The following is a 13,756-nucleotide window of genomic DNA, read 5'->3' on the forward strand; positions in this document are numbered from 1 at the left end:
ATTTTTATCTCAACTCCATTATTAGTGTTAAGTCATGCATTCTTTTGTTCTTTAGCAGTTTGTGTAGCTAAGAAGCATTTGACTGTGCTCATTGCCTTAGCAGGAGCAGAATCATCTCAGATTCTGGCACTGCTGTTTCATCCCTACTTCTTCTTATATAAATTTATATGAAAAAATTATTTCTTCCTTTACTATTGGATTATATATATTTTTAAAAATATTTATTATTCAATCATGTCTTGGTCTTTATAATAAATATTTTTACTTTTTAAATTTTAGATTAGTTTTGTATGTTTTATTTAAAGATGTGCATCTTTAACGTACATCTTTGCTGTACGTTTCTGATCCAGTTGATTTTATGGACTAATTCTATTCTTTCATGTTATCATTGAAAGTTCAAAAACCACAGTTCAAGAATTCTTTTTGTGGGTTTTTTTCTTTCATTAAGTATTAATTGGATGAGGTCATGATTTCCCATTCTAGATTCATTTTATATGATGTGATCTTCAAAACTAAGTTTAAAGTGGTATTGTTCCTAGTTGGTTTACTAGCTATTTGGCAAAGAAGTATGAAAATTCATAGAATCATGGAAATACTATTTGGAAAATATTATCTGGAAGTCATCTGGTCCTGCTTTCCACTAAAGTTGGTGGAACTGTTGCCAGCACTAGATGAAGTCATCTGTGTATTTGTCTAGCTAAGTCTTGAAAATCTCTAAATGGGAGATTCCACAGCCTTTCTGGATAACCTGTTCCAGTGCTTCACTATCCTTCCAGTGATTGTTAAAAAAACAAAACAAAACAAAGCAAAACAAAAACACCCAACAAAATAAAAGCCACCAAACCAAAAACCAGAAAAAAACAAAAAAACAAAAACCACAAAAAAAAAGTCGTGTCCAACCTGAGCTTTGCAAGTTGTATTTAATGGCTGTTTGCCCTTGTTATACTGTCTGAAACTGGAGAGATGAGTTTGGCACCCTCTCCTTTGTAACTGCCCCTCAACTTGTGGGCATGTACTGCATTGCTCATTAATCTCTTCCTCACCAATCTGGTGAATTTGAACATCTTGTCCAGTGCAAGAAAGACACTGAAACACTGGAGCAAGTCCAGTACAGAGCTATCAGAATATATACAGGGCTGAAGCACATGACCTACAAGGAAAGGCAGAAAGGACTGCAGGCAAGGCTGAGGGAGTATCTTACCACTTCCTTCAAGAACTGAGCAAGATGGTGCAGAGAAAACAGAGTCAGATTCATCTTAGAGGTGAGGTAATAATAGACAAAAGTTACTACAAGAAAAATTCCAGTTAGATATAATGGAAACGTTTTTCACAAAGAATGTATCCAAGTTCTAGAACACATTGTCCAGCAAGTTTGTAGACTTGTCATCTCTAGGGATACTGAAAATTCACCTGGCAAAAGCCCTGAGCATCCTGACTGGAGTTGTTCTGGCTCTGAGTGAGAGTTTGGATGAGACCACCAGAAGTTTCTCCCAACCTACATTATTCTAAGATTCTGACCTCTTCTTGTAGGTCATGTTCTCTAGGCCTCTGACTGCTTTAGCAGTCCCTTAGTGCACCCCATCTAGTTTCTCCACATGCCTCTTGAATTGACAGCTGCAAACTGGATGCATTATTTCAGGCATGCCCCCACAAGTGTCAAGCTGGAGGAGCTGGTGATTTCCCTTTGTAGGCCATGCTGCTCCTTATGTATCCTGTGGTTTACTTTTTGCTAAAAGAACATGTTGTTGTTGTCATTAAACCGTAACGCCCACATTTTTTTTCAATATGTCTGTTATTCTTCTGGTTGCTTTGCATTTTGTGCTAGCATATGAAGTTGCTCCACCCTCAGTGCAGAACTTTGCCTTTTTTTTTTAATTAGTGCTTCAGTTTTCATAGTCTCCAATTATCAAGAGCCCTCTGAACTGTGGTTCAGTCAGTTGTTGTGTTAACCACTCTTCCTAATCAAGTATCGTTGGTTAAATTTCTGACAGTGTATGGTGTCTCCTTATCCAGGTCACTGGTGAAGAAACTAAATAATGCTGGTCCTATAATTGATCCCAAGGGCACTGTGCTACTTAAAGGGCAGTAACTAGACATTGAGCTGTTCATCCTTAATGTTAGAGCTCAGACCTGAAGATTAATTTTACTGAGTACTTTTACATGATTAACTAGCTATGGTTCTAAAGCCAACGGGATTTGCAGACTGCCATTAAGTTGCAGATCCTGGGAGACCCTCCTAATTTGTAAGCTCTGGTTTTTGCTTGGAAGCAGAGTGTCAGCTCTAGCCTTTTCTTAATTTATGAAACACTTTCCTAAACTTGTGAATAAAAGTTGCATCTGTCAGTACAGCTTTCACTGTAGTCCACCAGAATAGTAACCACAACCCTGAGAAATATCTCATCAACATACTTCTCCCCAGGAACCAAGTAAATCTTCTTCTTGTGGTGGTACCCAAGATTCATCTCAGCCCCTCAGCTAGGCTACAGAGTCTTTCATCAAACCTCAGGCAAAGCCAAATCTTCACACTCTGGCTTCTTCTTAAAGAGCTTTTACTTTATCACAATGTACAAAGAAGATTTTTGTTACGCTATTAAATCTCTTCAGTATTTTTTTTCTCAACAAACTCTACCAAAAGTAGAATTTCTTTGAGTTTTACACTCTATGAAAAGTAGTTACTAGTTACTTGGAAAAGTAGTTACTTGTATTAAAACACAGTTCAGATTTGAGGTTATCTTTCATGAATGCTGCATCATTTCTGTTTATAAGGGATTCTTCCTATTGCAGCTGCAGTAAGAGAAGCCACTTCCAGTTCAAATGGAATTTCAGTTTATAGCACCAGGTCAAAGTTCAGCTTTAAAAGAAGGGAGGGAAATCTTCAGGTAATCCTCCATGGTAACTTAAACCACATGAATCTTGTAACTTAGTGGAATTCTTGTCTCTATTCATGGAAGTTTAGCAGTGCTATTACTTTATACATTAGCATTAAAAATAGCTTTGTAAACATCTGATATCTGTTGTGGTTTACTGTGATCCCTACATTAATATTAATTAAATAGTTACCATTTTTCTTGTGTGTAATAAAGTTCTGAATATATATTGAATCACAAACTCTAGTAAATATCTTTAGGACTATGAGAAGAGACTGCAAGAGAGGGATGTGATTGACAGCAAAAATTATCTAGATGCACACAGAACAATTGTTGCCAACTATCTACAGAAGGTAAGATGCTAAAAATATGGATCCACCATATTTCTGTAAGGCCACATGTTGCTCCTGTACTTGGACACTTTTATTTCCATGAATACTAAAAACCTGATTCATCTCTAAACATGACCTACCTATCTTTAAAATTCCAAATTGGGTCTGAAACTGGTCTAATCGAACAAGTGGACGTCTATGAAATTTCGTGTTATTGAAAAAGATGTAATATAGAAAATGACCAGCCATTCTGGATTTTTCTAGCACTTCTGTAAATTCTTCTTCGTTTCAGTGTCCCAGAGATTTATACTGTTGTATCCCAGGAATTCGGTGATTTCCCTCTCTGCCCTATTTTCCTTGTTGTAAGCTGTGATGCTAAGAACTTAATTATCTCCATGAAAGTGGCCCTGACCACTGTTAAAAGTCATTTAATTCAATACACAGTGTCTTGTCCTGCAGCCTAAGGCAGAGAGCATATCTTCCATCACATTACCTTCACTGTGGTACCCTTATCTTTTTTAATTTATTTTTCTGGTCTCTTCATTATATTAGTTTGACAATCTCTTTAATCCTTAGGGGGGAAAAAAATAGGAAAACAGTGGTCATCTAACCAAGAAAAGTTTGCAATTTCAGACTATTTTGGCAAAATAGCAAGTGCGAAATGTGGCTACCAGTTTCTTACCAGGAGTGGAAATACCAAAAAGTGTAATCAAATCCTAGCCTGCCAGCAAAACATGAAATATGATGACAAGGTTGATTTAAAGTAGGCCAAAACAAATTGTCTGCTAGAAAGAGTGGTTCATGAAAGAACTAGACAATGAAGTGTTTAAATCTCCCAGGCAAGTGCCAAAGTCCAGATCCATTATGATAGTATAAAAAATTTATTTTTGACAAAGCTGTCATGTCTGTGTCAGCCCCATATGCTTTGCATGGTGTCAAACATATGGTTGTTGCAATGCACTGAATAGTAGTGTGATAGTACAGAGTAACATATATTATGGTCCCTTTATTTATCACTGTGTTAGATGAAATACAAGTAGCCTTTTTTAAAATAGCATTTGGGTATTTTACACTTTTATAAATTGTCAGATGTGCTTGAAAATTAGATTGCTCGCATCAGAACTGAAATTCATTTCACTCTGAAATGTGATCATTATATGTCTGTCACTTCGGATTTTGTAATAGCACAATATAAGGGCATTCCTAGCATTAGTGGTAGACAAAAATGACTAAGGCAATATTCTGTCAGTCTGCTTTCACATAGCTGTTGGGAGAATAGGGAAGACTTTGATGTCTCTGCTTCACTCTATGGCCTCAGCATAGAAATGAAAGGAGCTAAGGATTTTAAACATTTGCTCAAAATCATAGTATTTGTAATACAGGCTTCATCTGTTGTTCTGCAGTCCAAAGTATTCCTTTTATTCCCCTTAACTTGTACCATATAGATTTCTCTACAGCCTTTTCTGCAACTTCATTTAGATGTGGAAAAGAGATGTCTGGTAGTGTAATTTATCATTATGATTGTTTCTGATGATGAGCTGTAAGCAGAAATTTTTTTTTGGACTGTGACCCTCTTAAAAGTGGGGAAAAAAATAAAGAATCTGTATTTGGATGTTTTGTTTGTGTTTAGTAGACAGAATGCAAATATTTGCAGTGGTTTGGGATTAGAAATGTACTTTTGGCTCTTCTCTCTCTTCATTCACAGGTTCGAGAATCAGTAATAAACCGTTTCCTCATAGCAAAACACCATTTCCTTCTCTCTGACCTTGTCAATGAAGAGGACATTCTGAGCCTGGGGTAAGGGAGCTATCTGTCTGTTCCAAATAAAAAAAATTAATGTAAAACCATCTGATTTTTTTCTTTTTTATGCAAAGTGTGTTTATGTGACTAACTGACGTGATTTTGTGTTAAGTATAACATGTAAACTTCCAATCACTATGTACACCTCTGCCCCAAAGTGTGTAAAAACTTTTGTAAGAAAATGTCTGGTTTTGACAGAAGTGACAACATGTAAATAAGATATAGAAGGATATAATGCATCGAGTTGTGTGTGACCTGATAAGCTGAGCATAGCCCAGCCAGAGGGAATATTTTGAATTATCAGACAAGTGTCAGAGGTAGTAACACTACTACTGGTTCTGTAGGTGATGCTTACTTGGAGTCAGTGTCTATGCCCTACAGGTAACATGCAGTAGTTTTTTAGCAGTAATTTTCTTTATTTTACTTCTCATGTATTTCTCTTTGCTGATGCTGAATGTTGTTTATGTTCAGAAAAGATATTGGGTTTGGAAATTACTGCATTTTTTCTTTTAAGGTTATTGTTTCTTTTATTACTTAAGCACTTTCCTTGGATTTCTGTTCCAAATCCTATACTTATACTTTTTCACATTTATCAGTCATCACAGCATAGCTGACTCTTAATTGGTATTGCTCACTTAACATTTGTGTAAGTAAACAAGTTGTGAAAGTTATTTTTTTCTTTCATGTAGAAGTTGTGTCTGTTCACTATAAACACAACACTTATAATATTCAGTGGTTTTCATCCTGCTATATAAATCTAAACAGTCCCATCTGCTGGAGACACAGAGACTTACTCTCTTATAGAAGAGTTTATCCTTTATTTAGTTCATGTTTTTACATCACAGAATAGAAAAATCCAAACCAGACTATTATCAGCTGTTGGAGTTGTTTAAAATCAAATGCTTCATTGATATTTTCTAACCATTAATATTAATTCATATCAGATTCCATTTGCTGAGTTAAATGGCTAGTGAATTTAAAATACACCATGATTTGTTTAAAGCATTCACTTAGTGAGATAGTTCAGTAACTCATGGTTTTGTGTTTTTTAACGGTAATTACTCTGATTTTTTTTTTTATTATGTATAAAAAAAACCCTTAAAAAAACCCCACCTGGATGCATTGCTGTATAACCTGCAAGATAGGTGACCCTGTCCTGGCAGGGGGATTGGACTAGATCATCTCCAGAGATCCCTTCCAACCCTAACAATTCTGTGATTCTGTGAAATAATGCCATTGGCTATCAGTTTTTAAAGTGGATGTTGGATAGTCTGCAGTTGATATCATGATATGTAAAAATATACATCTTTATTTTATTTTCATTTTCTTTTTCTTTGGTTCTGCTTTGCCTTGGGTTATAAGTTCTGAGGGTCCAGGGTATGTTGTGGTATATTCATTCTGCTTCCTTTCTGTGGCCTATTGTTCATTGTATGTAGCTGTGTAATTAGATTTTTGCCTCTTCCATACAGTGGTTATTGTCATCTGCTATATCCCTTGTTTATAGCACTGTAGTTTAGATCTGTCTTGAAGCTGTGTAATTGTCTTGTTTGTATCTTATTCAGTTTTCGGGGGGGGGGGGGGGAAACTGAACCAAACTTTTTTGCACATTGAAGTTATAATTTCTGAAATATAAGACAGAACTGGATTGTGCAGTACTAAACAACTGCAACATTTTGACATTTCAGAGAGTTTTGTTTGGCACAAGCAAGAGCATATATTTCCTTTTTCTGTTAGTGCATAATTTTCATGTGTGTCATGGAGACATTAGAATGCTGGATTTTGTGCAAAACTGACTGAATATCTGTTTTATGATTATTAGCATTTTGGGACTCGGCCTTTTCAAACTCGCAGAGCCAAAACGTCCATTAAGGCCAAGAAGAAAAGAAAGGAAGAAGGTCACAGCACAAAATTTGTCAGATGGAGACATAAAACTGTTAGTGAACATCATTAGAGCTTATGATATTCCAGTGAGAAAAACAGTGATGAGGTATGTTTTAAATGCCTGTTTCCAGTACAGATTCATTTCTGGTTTCCACTGGTTTGAGGACAGCTGAAGAAACTGATTTTGTAATTCAGCCATATGTGTTTTGTTTTGATTCTCATGATAAAAACATACATTTGTCTTTTTATTAATAATGATAAATAACTGATATTTTGTAAGTTTGTAGAATAATATGATCTTTTTTCAGTTGTTGCTAAATTCAAGACGTTTTACCAGAAACTGTTAATCTGCTTGATGAAAAAGCTGCCTGAAAGATAAGTTGCAGCTTTGACAACATTATAACTCTGGTAATATCAGATGAATTATACCTTAAGCAAATCTCTTCATTGTAATCAGGGCAATTTTTAATTCATAATCTCTTAACAAGTATTAAAAAAAAATCCAGTTCTTCACAGTGGAATGCTGTATTTGCCTCCTGATTGTAGCATGTTGGTCTTCTCCTTGATGAACTGTTTGTTTAAGTTAATAGACTGAGCCTAGTGTGGTTCTGACTAATTTTAAAGGTGACCTTTACCTTAAGGCACATTAAGGCAATGCCTGCACTACTTTTACTATAATAGAGATTCTGTTGGATTTCTGTAAATAAGTTGATACTGAGAAAAACAATTCATATTAGAAACATGTGGACAGGAAAAAGATGAAAATTTCAATTCATTAGCAGTTTTACAAAAATAATTAAAACCCCTCCTAATCTTTTTGCATTATATGATCTCTTATTTTCAACTGTTTACCATATGAATAGTTATTCTTTTATAATCTCTTAATGTGGTGCTATTACAAAAAAAATGTTATGTGGAAACACTATAAAAGTAAACATTTTAATATTTATTTTCTTTTATTTCACTCATGAGTTGCCAAATCTGTAATATTCATATGGATTCAATTTTGCCATAAAGGCCTTGCCTAAAGACCATGAAGTCTACACTGTTTATGAATTCTGTGGGGATTCAACTACTTGAACTTAAAAACTTGTGGCTCAAGGAGGTTATATGGGGGAGGCAGAAAAAAAGTCTGGGCTTGGTAAGCCCTTCAGAAAAGAGTGCCTTCAGGCAGAAAGCCCTCTCTTGCTTGCTAGAACTATACACTGAATACCCCTTTCTGGCGTTCTTTTTGTATTATTTGATCAAATAAATATCTACCCAAGGTAAAAATATCAGGATAATTTCCAGAATTCTGTATGGCTAATACAGAATGTGAGAGATTCATATTTTGTAATGAATTCTCTGTCTTTCCTGCTTGCTGTTGTGTGTTTCCTCCTGTAGCAAACTTCAACAACCATCGAAATCTTCAAGGTCCTTTAATGAGATGTTTGCAGCCTCTCCATCAGCTCAGAGTCCAGCTAGTAGCCCAGACTGGGCATTCAACCAGGTATATTACAAAACTAACATTTTCTGCGAGGTTGTGAGCGTTCCTCTGTTCCACAGACAGTAACTTCCACCATCAGAAAGGTATCTTATTGGGGAGGTTGGCTTGCCCACTCCTTCCTTGATCTCCAAAAAGAGAGTAAAGCCACAAAAGGTTCAGAGAAAGGCGATGAGGATGTCAGATACACAGAATGGTAACTGTTCAGTGAAAAATGATGGGGCTTTCAGCCAGAACACCAATGATTACAAGTAGAGGAGGAGGAATATAGTAGAAAGGCACAAAATCATGAGTCATATAGAGACCAGATAGGGATTGATTATTTCCTGGCTCTGTAAGTACAAACATGAAGGATTGTCAAATTAAGCTGGTAGGAGTTAGGTTCAAAACAAACAGAAGGTTGTGATTCTTCATGCAGCAGTTGTTTGGTGCCCAGAGAAGTTGCTTGTGTGTATTGTGGACAAAAGAGGTTTGTTTGTGTTGAAGTGAGTATTGGACAAGTATTTGGAAGAATGATCCATGGGGAGCTGCTAAATAGAAAAATCATTACAGACTTATGGAAGTCTTTCATCTGAAAACGTTTGAAGCCTAGGAGAGTAATAGGAAAAAATATCATACATGCCTGCTCAGTTCTTACTCTTCTGTTTGCGTTGGCTACTGGCCATTTTCACAGCCTGCATTTTGAGTCCAGTACACTCTTAGTCTAAATCAGCACATCCATTCTCATGGCTGACACTGAAATTACATTTGCTTGCTATTTAGAACTAAATTCAGCATTCTTCTGAATGAAGATGGAAGACCTTCAAGGTTTTTTTCCTGTTTTTCTTATGGTTTTCTTTCTATTGCAGATAAGGTTCTGCCATATGCAGTTGAATGTTAATGAAGGCATTTTTAATCACATTAGGGGTTTGTTTTTTCTAGTAGAAGTTGCTTGTTTGTCATAGGAGCCAGTTTCAGGGACAACTGGGATTGTAGCAATAGGCTTCTTGGATTACAGATAAGAGGATACAAGTGCACTTTTTTCCTCTGGTGTCCGGATCACATGTTCTATTTCAGTTACCTTCCTTGAGTAGATAGCCTGTAGCTCTTCTACTCTCAGGAGAAAATGTGGTTTTGCCAGTGTATATAAATATGTCAGGTATTCTGAATACACATAAACTTTTGGAAATGTTGGCATATAAAATATTTTTAAAAGATCCATAAATGCTTAGAAGCCGGGGAGTTGCAATATTTAAGGTGTATTAAAGTTACATCTGGGCTGAACCAGCCTGATCTCCACAAAGTATATGTTTATTTTTCTAAATACATGAGATGTGTAACTGAATGTGTTTTGGTGAATTTCTACAGAGGTCTGTTTCCTTTGTTTTGGTCTCTGTAGGTTTTGGTCCGTCCTTTTGTAGAAGTTTCTTTTCAGCGAACAGTTTGCCGGACAACAACAGCAGAAGGTCCAAACCCCAACTGGAACGAGGAACTTGAGCTTCCATTTAGGTATTGCAAAATGAAACCAATTTCTGAATAACAATAATTTCATTTGAAAATTTATTCACATTTTCCTGTACTGTTCAAATAACTTTTTTGGCTTATTTAACCTTTTCAGAGCTCCTAATGGTGACTACAGCACCCACAGTTTGCAGTCAGTGAAAGATGAAGTCTTCATTAATGTTTTTGATGAAGTACTTCATGATGCTGTAGAGGTGAGTTCATAATTGAGGGAGAGCATACGTTACAGAATATTGGGAGCTTTTTGAAGTTGACAGAACAAGACTTTTCCATGTAATAACTTTCTGAGGCACTTCCTGTGCCTCTCTTTTCTCTATTTTGTCATTCATTATGATTTTATATCTAGTCAATATTGCAAGGTTGTTAGAGGGAGTAATCTTTACAGTGTTAACCTTTGTACAAATTAAGCTTGTACTATATGAACTGCTGCTGGAGTTGAACACGCGTATGTAATATATTTTATTCCTATTTAATGAAATTGGAGATACTAAAATTGAGAAGTAACATGAATTGTAATCTGAATTCTATTCTTAACCTTAATCAGAATTTTTTACTAAATTCCAGATGAATGATCCCAGCTCCTGTACTTATTATCAACTATCTTTTTATGCTCTGTCTCATCCTGTTTTACAAGGTATTTAGTGAAATGAAAAAAACAGAAAACAAGAAACAAAAACCCCAATAAAACCAACCAACCATCTTGAGGTTGTATGCATTATTTTTTTTAAATGAGAGAAAAATTGCAAGTACTAGGAACAAGAAATTTTTGTAAGCTCTCAGTGTTGACATAACTCCTTCCCTTGTTGAAACCAGTGAAAGCTTTCCTAGTTAATTCAGCATACACAAAAATAGCAGCACTCAACATTCTTGAAAATGTAACCCAAAAATAAATAATGCACAAATTTCACCAGAATTCTGTCCTCAAAAATGAAATTATATTTGATGAAGCAGAAGGGAAAAAAGTACACTCTTGAAACTTGTATGTCTCTCTAACCTCTAGAGAAATTTTTTTAAATAACTTCTAGGCTGATCATACAAGATTTGGAAATCTCTGGTAGGCAGCACACATGAAAACAATGCTTCCATTGCACAGGGTGTAGTTGGATTTTCAAACAGTTTTACCTTCGAAAAGCTTTTCTCAGTACTAATAAAATATTTCATTAGAGGACCAGAGCTTCTTTACTTTGTCTAAAGCTCCTGTGCACTCCTTTTCAGAGTTCTGAGTCCTCCATCAGAGGTTACATATGACTTGAACCCTGGAGTGGAAACACATTGTAACATGGACTGTGATGTTCCTGTATGTTTGCAGACCCGGCATGCTTTAAAGGCATGCAGAACAATAACTGCTGTACTTGTAATGGAATTGATACTTAGAGTAAATAATATTAATACAGAATTTTTATTAATGCCTTGATTAAATTGTTGATTAAAGGAAATGAACCTATCTCACAAAGTGTTATGTTGGGCAACTTTTTAATAGGATGATCGTGAAAGAGGTAGTGGAATCCACACTCGTATTGAGAGACACTGGCTGGGATGTGTTAAGATTCCATTTACTACCATATATTTTCAAGCGAGGGTAAGTGTTTTTACTGGGAGTAAAGCTCTTAAAGTACAGAACTGAACAATGGAAAGTGGCTGGGAATGGATTTCCGATTTAATGATGTTCTCTGTACTTGTTAGTTTATTTTTATGGAATTGTTTGAAAGTGAAAAAATTTTATGAAAATTGTTTGAAACTACTGGGGTTTTTGACAAATTTGGTGATCATTTGTCTGTAAGTTCATCGTTTTGAAGGGAGAAGAGATAAACAAAACATACTCTACAGTGACAATGCAGCCTGGCATCCTTCAGTAATTAGGTTAAAAGTGCAGACTTTTTAGATGGTTTTCTCAGTGGCTTTTGGGATCTCTGGTATTGCACAGCTTAGGTAGATGAATCAGGAATAGAAATATCACCTAGATAGGTGATAGGAAAGTTGACCAAACTTTTTTCTCACACTTTCTGTGAATCACCAGATTTTCACCTTTGCCTCTCCCAACCCCTCCTTTACTTCATTTTTAGACCTTTTTGAGAGAAGCTTTCTCATGAAATATCAACAATTAGTCATGGGAGTAATAGTAAAACATTAGTTGTTCACACAGGAAAGGCATTTTTTGTCCAGCTTCCCATCCTAGACTTAGTTTAAGGAAATGAATTCTTTCCATCGATAGTCTTGTATTGTAATCTTGCTGCAGGACTTTTTCTACAGGGCAGTTCCTTTTGTGTGCAGTTCAAGTCATCATATCACAAAAGTCAGAATCTTCATGAAGTAAGAAACTGAGACATCAGTTGCATTCCTAATGACACATTAATTTGCTCTTCTCTGGGTATATGAGGCACTTTTCAGAAGCTTGAGTGATTTAAGACATACTGTGAGCCTCCTGGATTCTTTGCTTGGAGGGTAAGTCTGTGGGAGTCTCATTGAAGTGCAAGGCTTGGAGATCAAAGTGGTTTTCTTGGGTTGTTTGCAAGGCATAACAGACTGTAATTGTCATGGGAGTCAAGAAAGCATGGTATTTTTTCATTGCTGACAGATTTTGGACAGTGTATGTCTGACCAGGGTTAGTCCACTTGCTTCTGCTAGATAATTTAATAATATGCTCTCTTCAACTTGGCAAGTTAATCAATTAATTTATCTGTTTGAGGGTTGTGGTGCCCTATAGAATGAAGCTTTCATTGACTTCAGGGAAGATTAAGTAGCAAGAAGGTCTTTTCATAAGTCTTTGGCCATCCTGTGCAGATGATGTCACATAATGTGACCACTGTTGCTATAAGTCAACAAACAAGAAAGAAGAAGATCCAATACTCATTTTTAGGGAATTGTTCCATGAATTAATCAAATTCGCCTGAGAAGTGTGTCTGCTCACAGTCCTGAGAGACTTAACAGGCAGACTTAGATATTTTAACAGAGTGCTAACCAATACATATTGAAGGACGTAGCCAATAATCCATCTTTGAGGATTTCCCATGCTGATGTCAACCTCTGTTCTTCATTCTTCTCATTGGTGAAAGACCATTGGTTGTAGAACCAGAGTAGCTCCAAAATTCCTGTCAGATGTACTCCTGTCTCTCTGTGAGGAGGTGTTGCAGCTTTTGATTCCCTAAGCATAGTGTGAGTGCCTGTATAGATCTTCCCAGCAGTAGAGACTCTTTTCATTTGAACAGGATTTCTTACGGAATTTGAAAAAGCATAATAAGCCCAGTGGTTATATCAAGGTGCATCAGCAATTAAATTTCAGTAGCAAATGAAGCATTTCGTCATCCTGTTCTAATATACTGCAGCAGAAATTCTGAGTCATTTACTTAGAGTTTTCTCCTATCAAAACTTAATTTTGTTCTTAAATGTTTGATGAGCCATCTCAGGTGAGTCATCTGTTCATTTTCCACATCCGCTGAAGATATCCTTTCTGGTGGCAGTTACCTGAATTCTGTACAAATCAGGAGGTTAATTTTTTTGCTTTTCTCTTAAAGCTGTGTACTTCCACTGTTGAAACCTGCCCAAGCAAGTGTGGGGCCTGCCATCTCTTGTCTCACACAACCTTTCAGAAAGACCTTATTCTCTGTTTGTGGTGGCAGAGGAGGTACAAGGGGCTGGTGAGCCTATACGAGCACTTCCATGGGGAAGTTGGCTGAATGGGCCCAGTTCCAGTTGCACCCAAGAAGCATCAGCAGCTTCTGCATGGAAGGAGTCCGTCTGTGAGATGCTAGAGCACCATTCCCACATCACACATAGGCAAAGGCCTGTTGGTGTGATGCTGCCTGCAGAAGCGCAGTCCTGCAACCTGTATTTTGCCATTTTGTCTTTTTTTGGGGTAAACAGAGCCATATAGAGTTTGCTGTTAGAAAGAAAAA

The 13,756-nt window shown here is 36.4% G+C and overlaps 1 protein-coding gene across 2 annotated transcripts in view; it reads left to right on the forward strand.

Annotated features, from left to right (window-relative positions):
* The window catches only part of CC2D2A (coiled-coil and C2 domain containing 2A), a 59,109-nt gene that overhangs the window by 35,167 nt on the left and 10,186 nt on the right, over positions 1-13,756 (forward strand). For both annotated transcript variants that reach the window (XM_032685812.1, XM_032685813.1), the window contains 7 exons: positions 3,128-3,220; positions 4,905-4,996; positions 6,819-6,986; positions 8,264-8,369; positions 9,742-9,851; positions 9,961-10,057; positions 11,344-11,442. In XM_032685812.1, the coding sequence (XP_032541703.1) occupies positions 3,128-3,220; positions 4,905-4,996; positions 6,819-6,986; positions 8,264-8,369; positions 9,742-9,851; positions 9,961-10,057; positions 11,344-11,442 (765 nt within the window). The remainder of the gene's footprint in view (positions 1-3,127; positions 3,221-4,904; positions 4,997-6,818; positions 6,987-8,263; positions 8,370-9,741; positions 9,852-9,960; positions 10,058-11,343; positions 11,443-13,756) is intronic.

Source organism: Chiroxiphia lanceolata, chromosome 4 (assembly GCF_009829145.1).
Source record: "Chiroxiphia lanceolata isolate bChiLan1 chromosome 4, bChiLan1.pri, whole genome shotgun sequence".
Taxonomy (NCBI): Eukaryota; Metazoa; Chordata; class Aves; order Passeriformes; family Pipridae; genus Chiroxiphia; species Chiroxiphia lanceolata.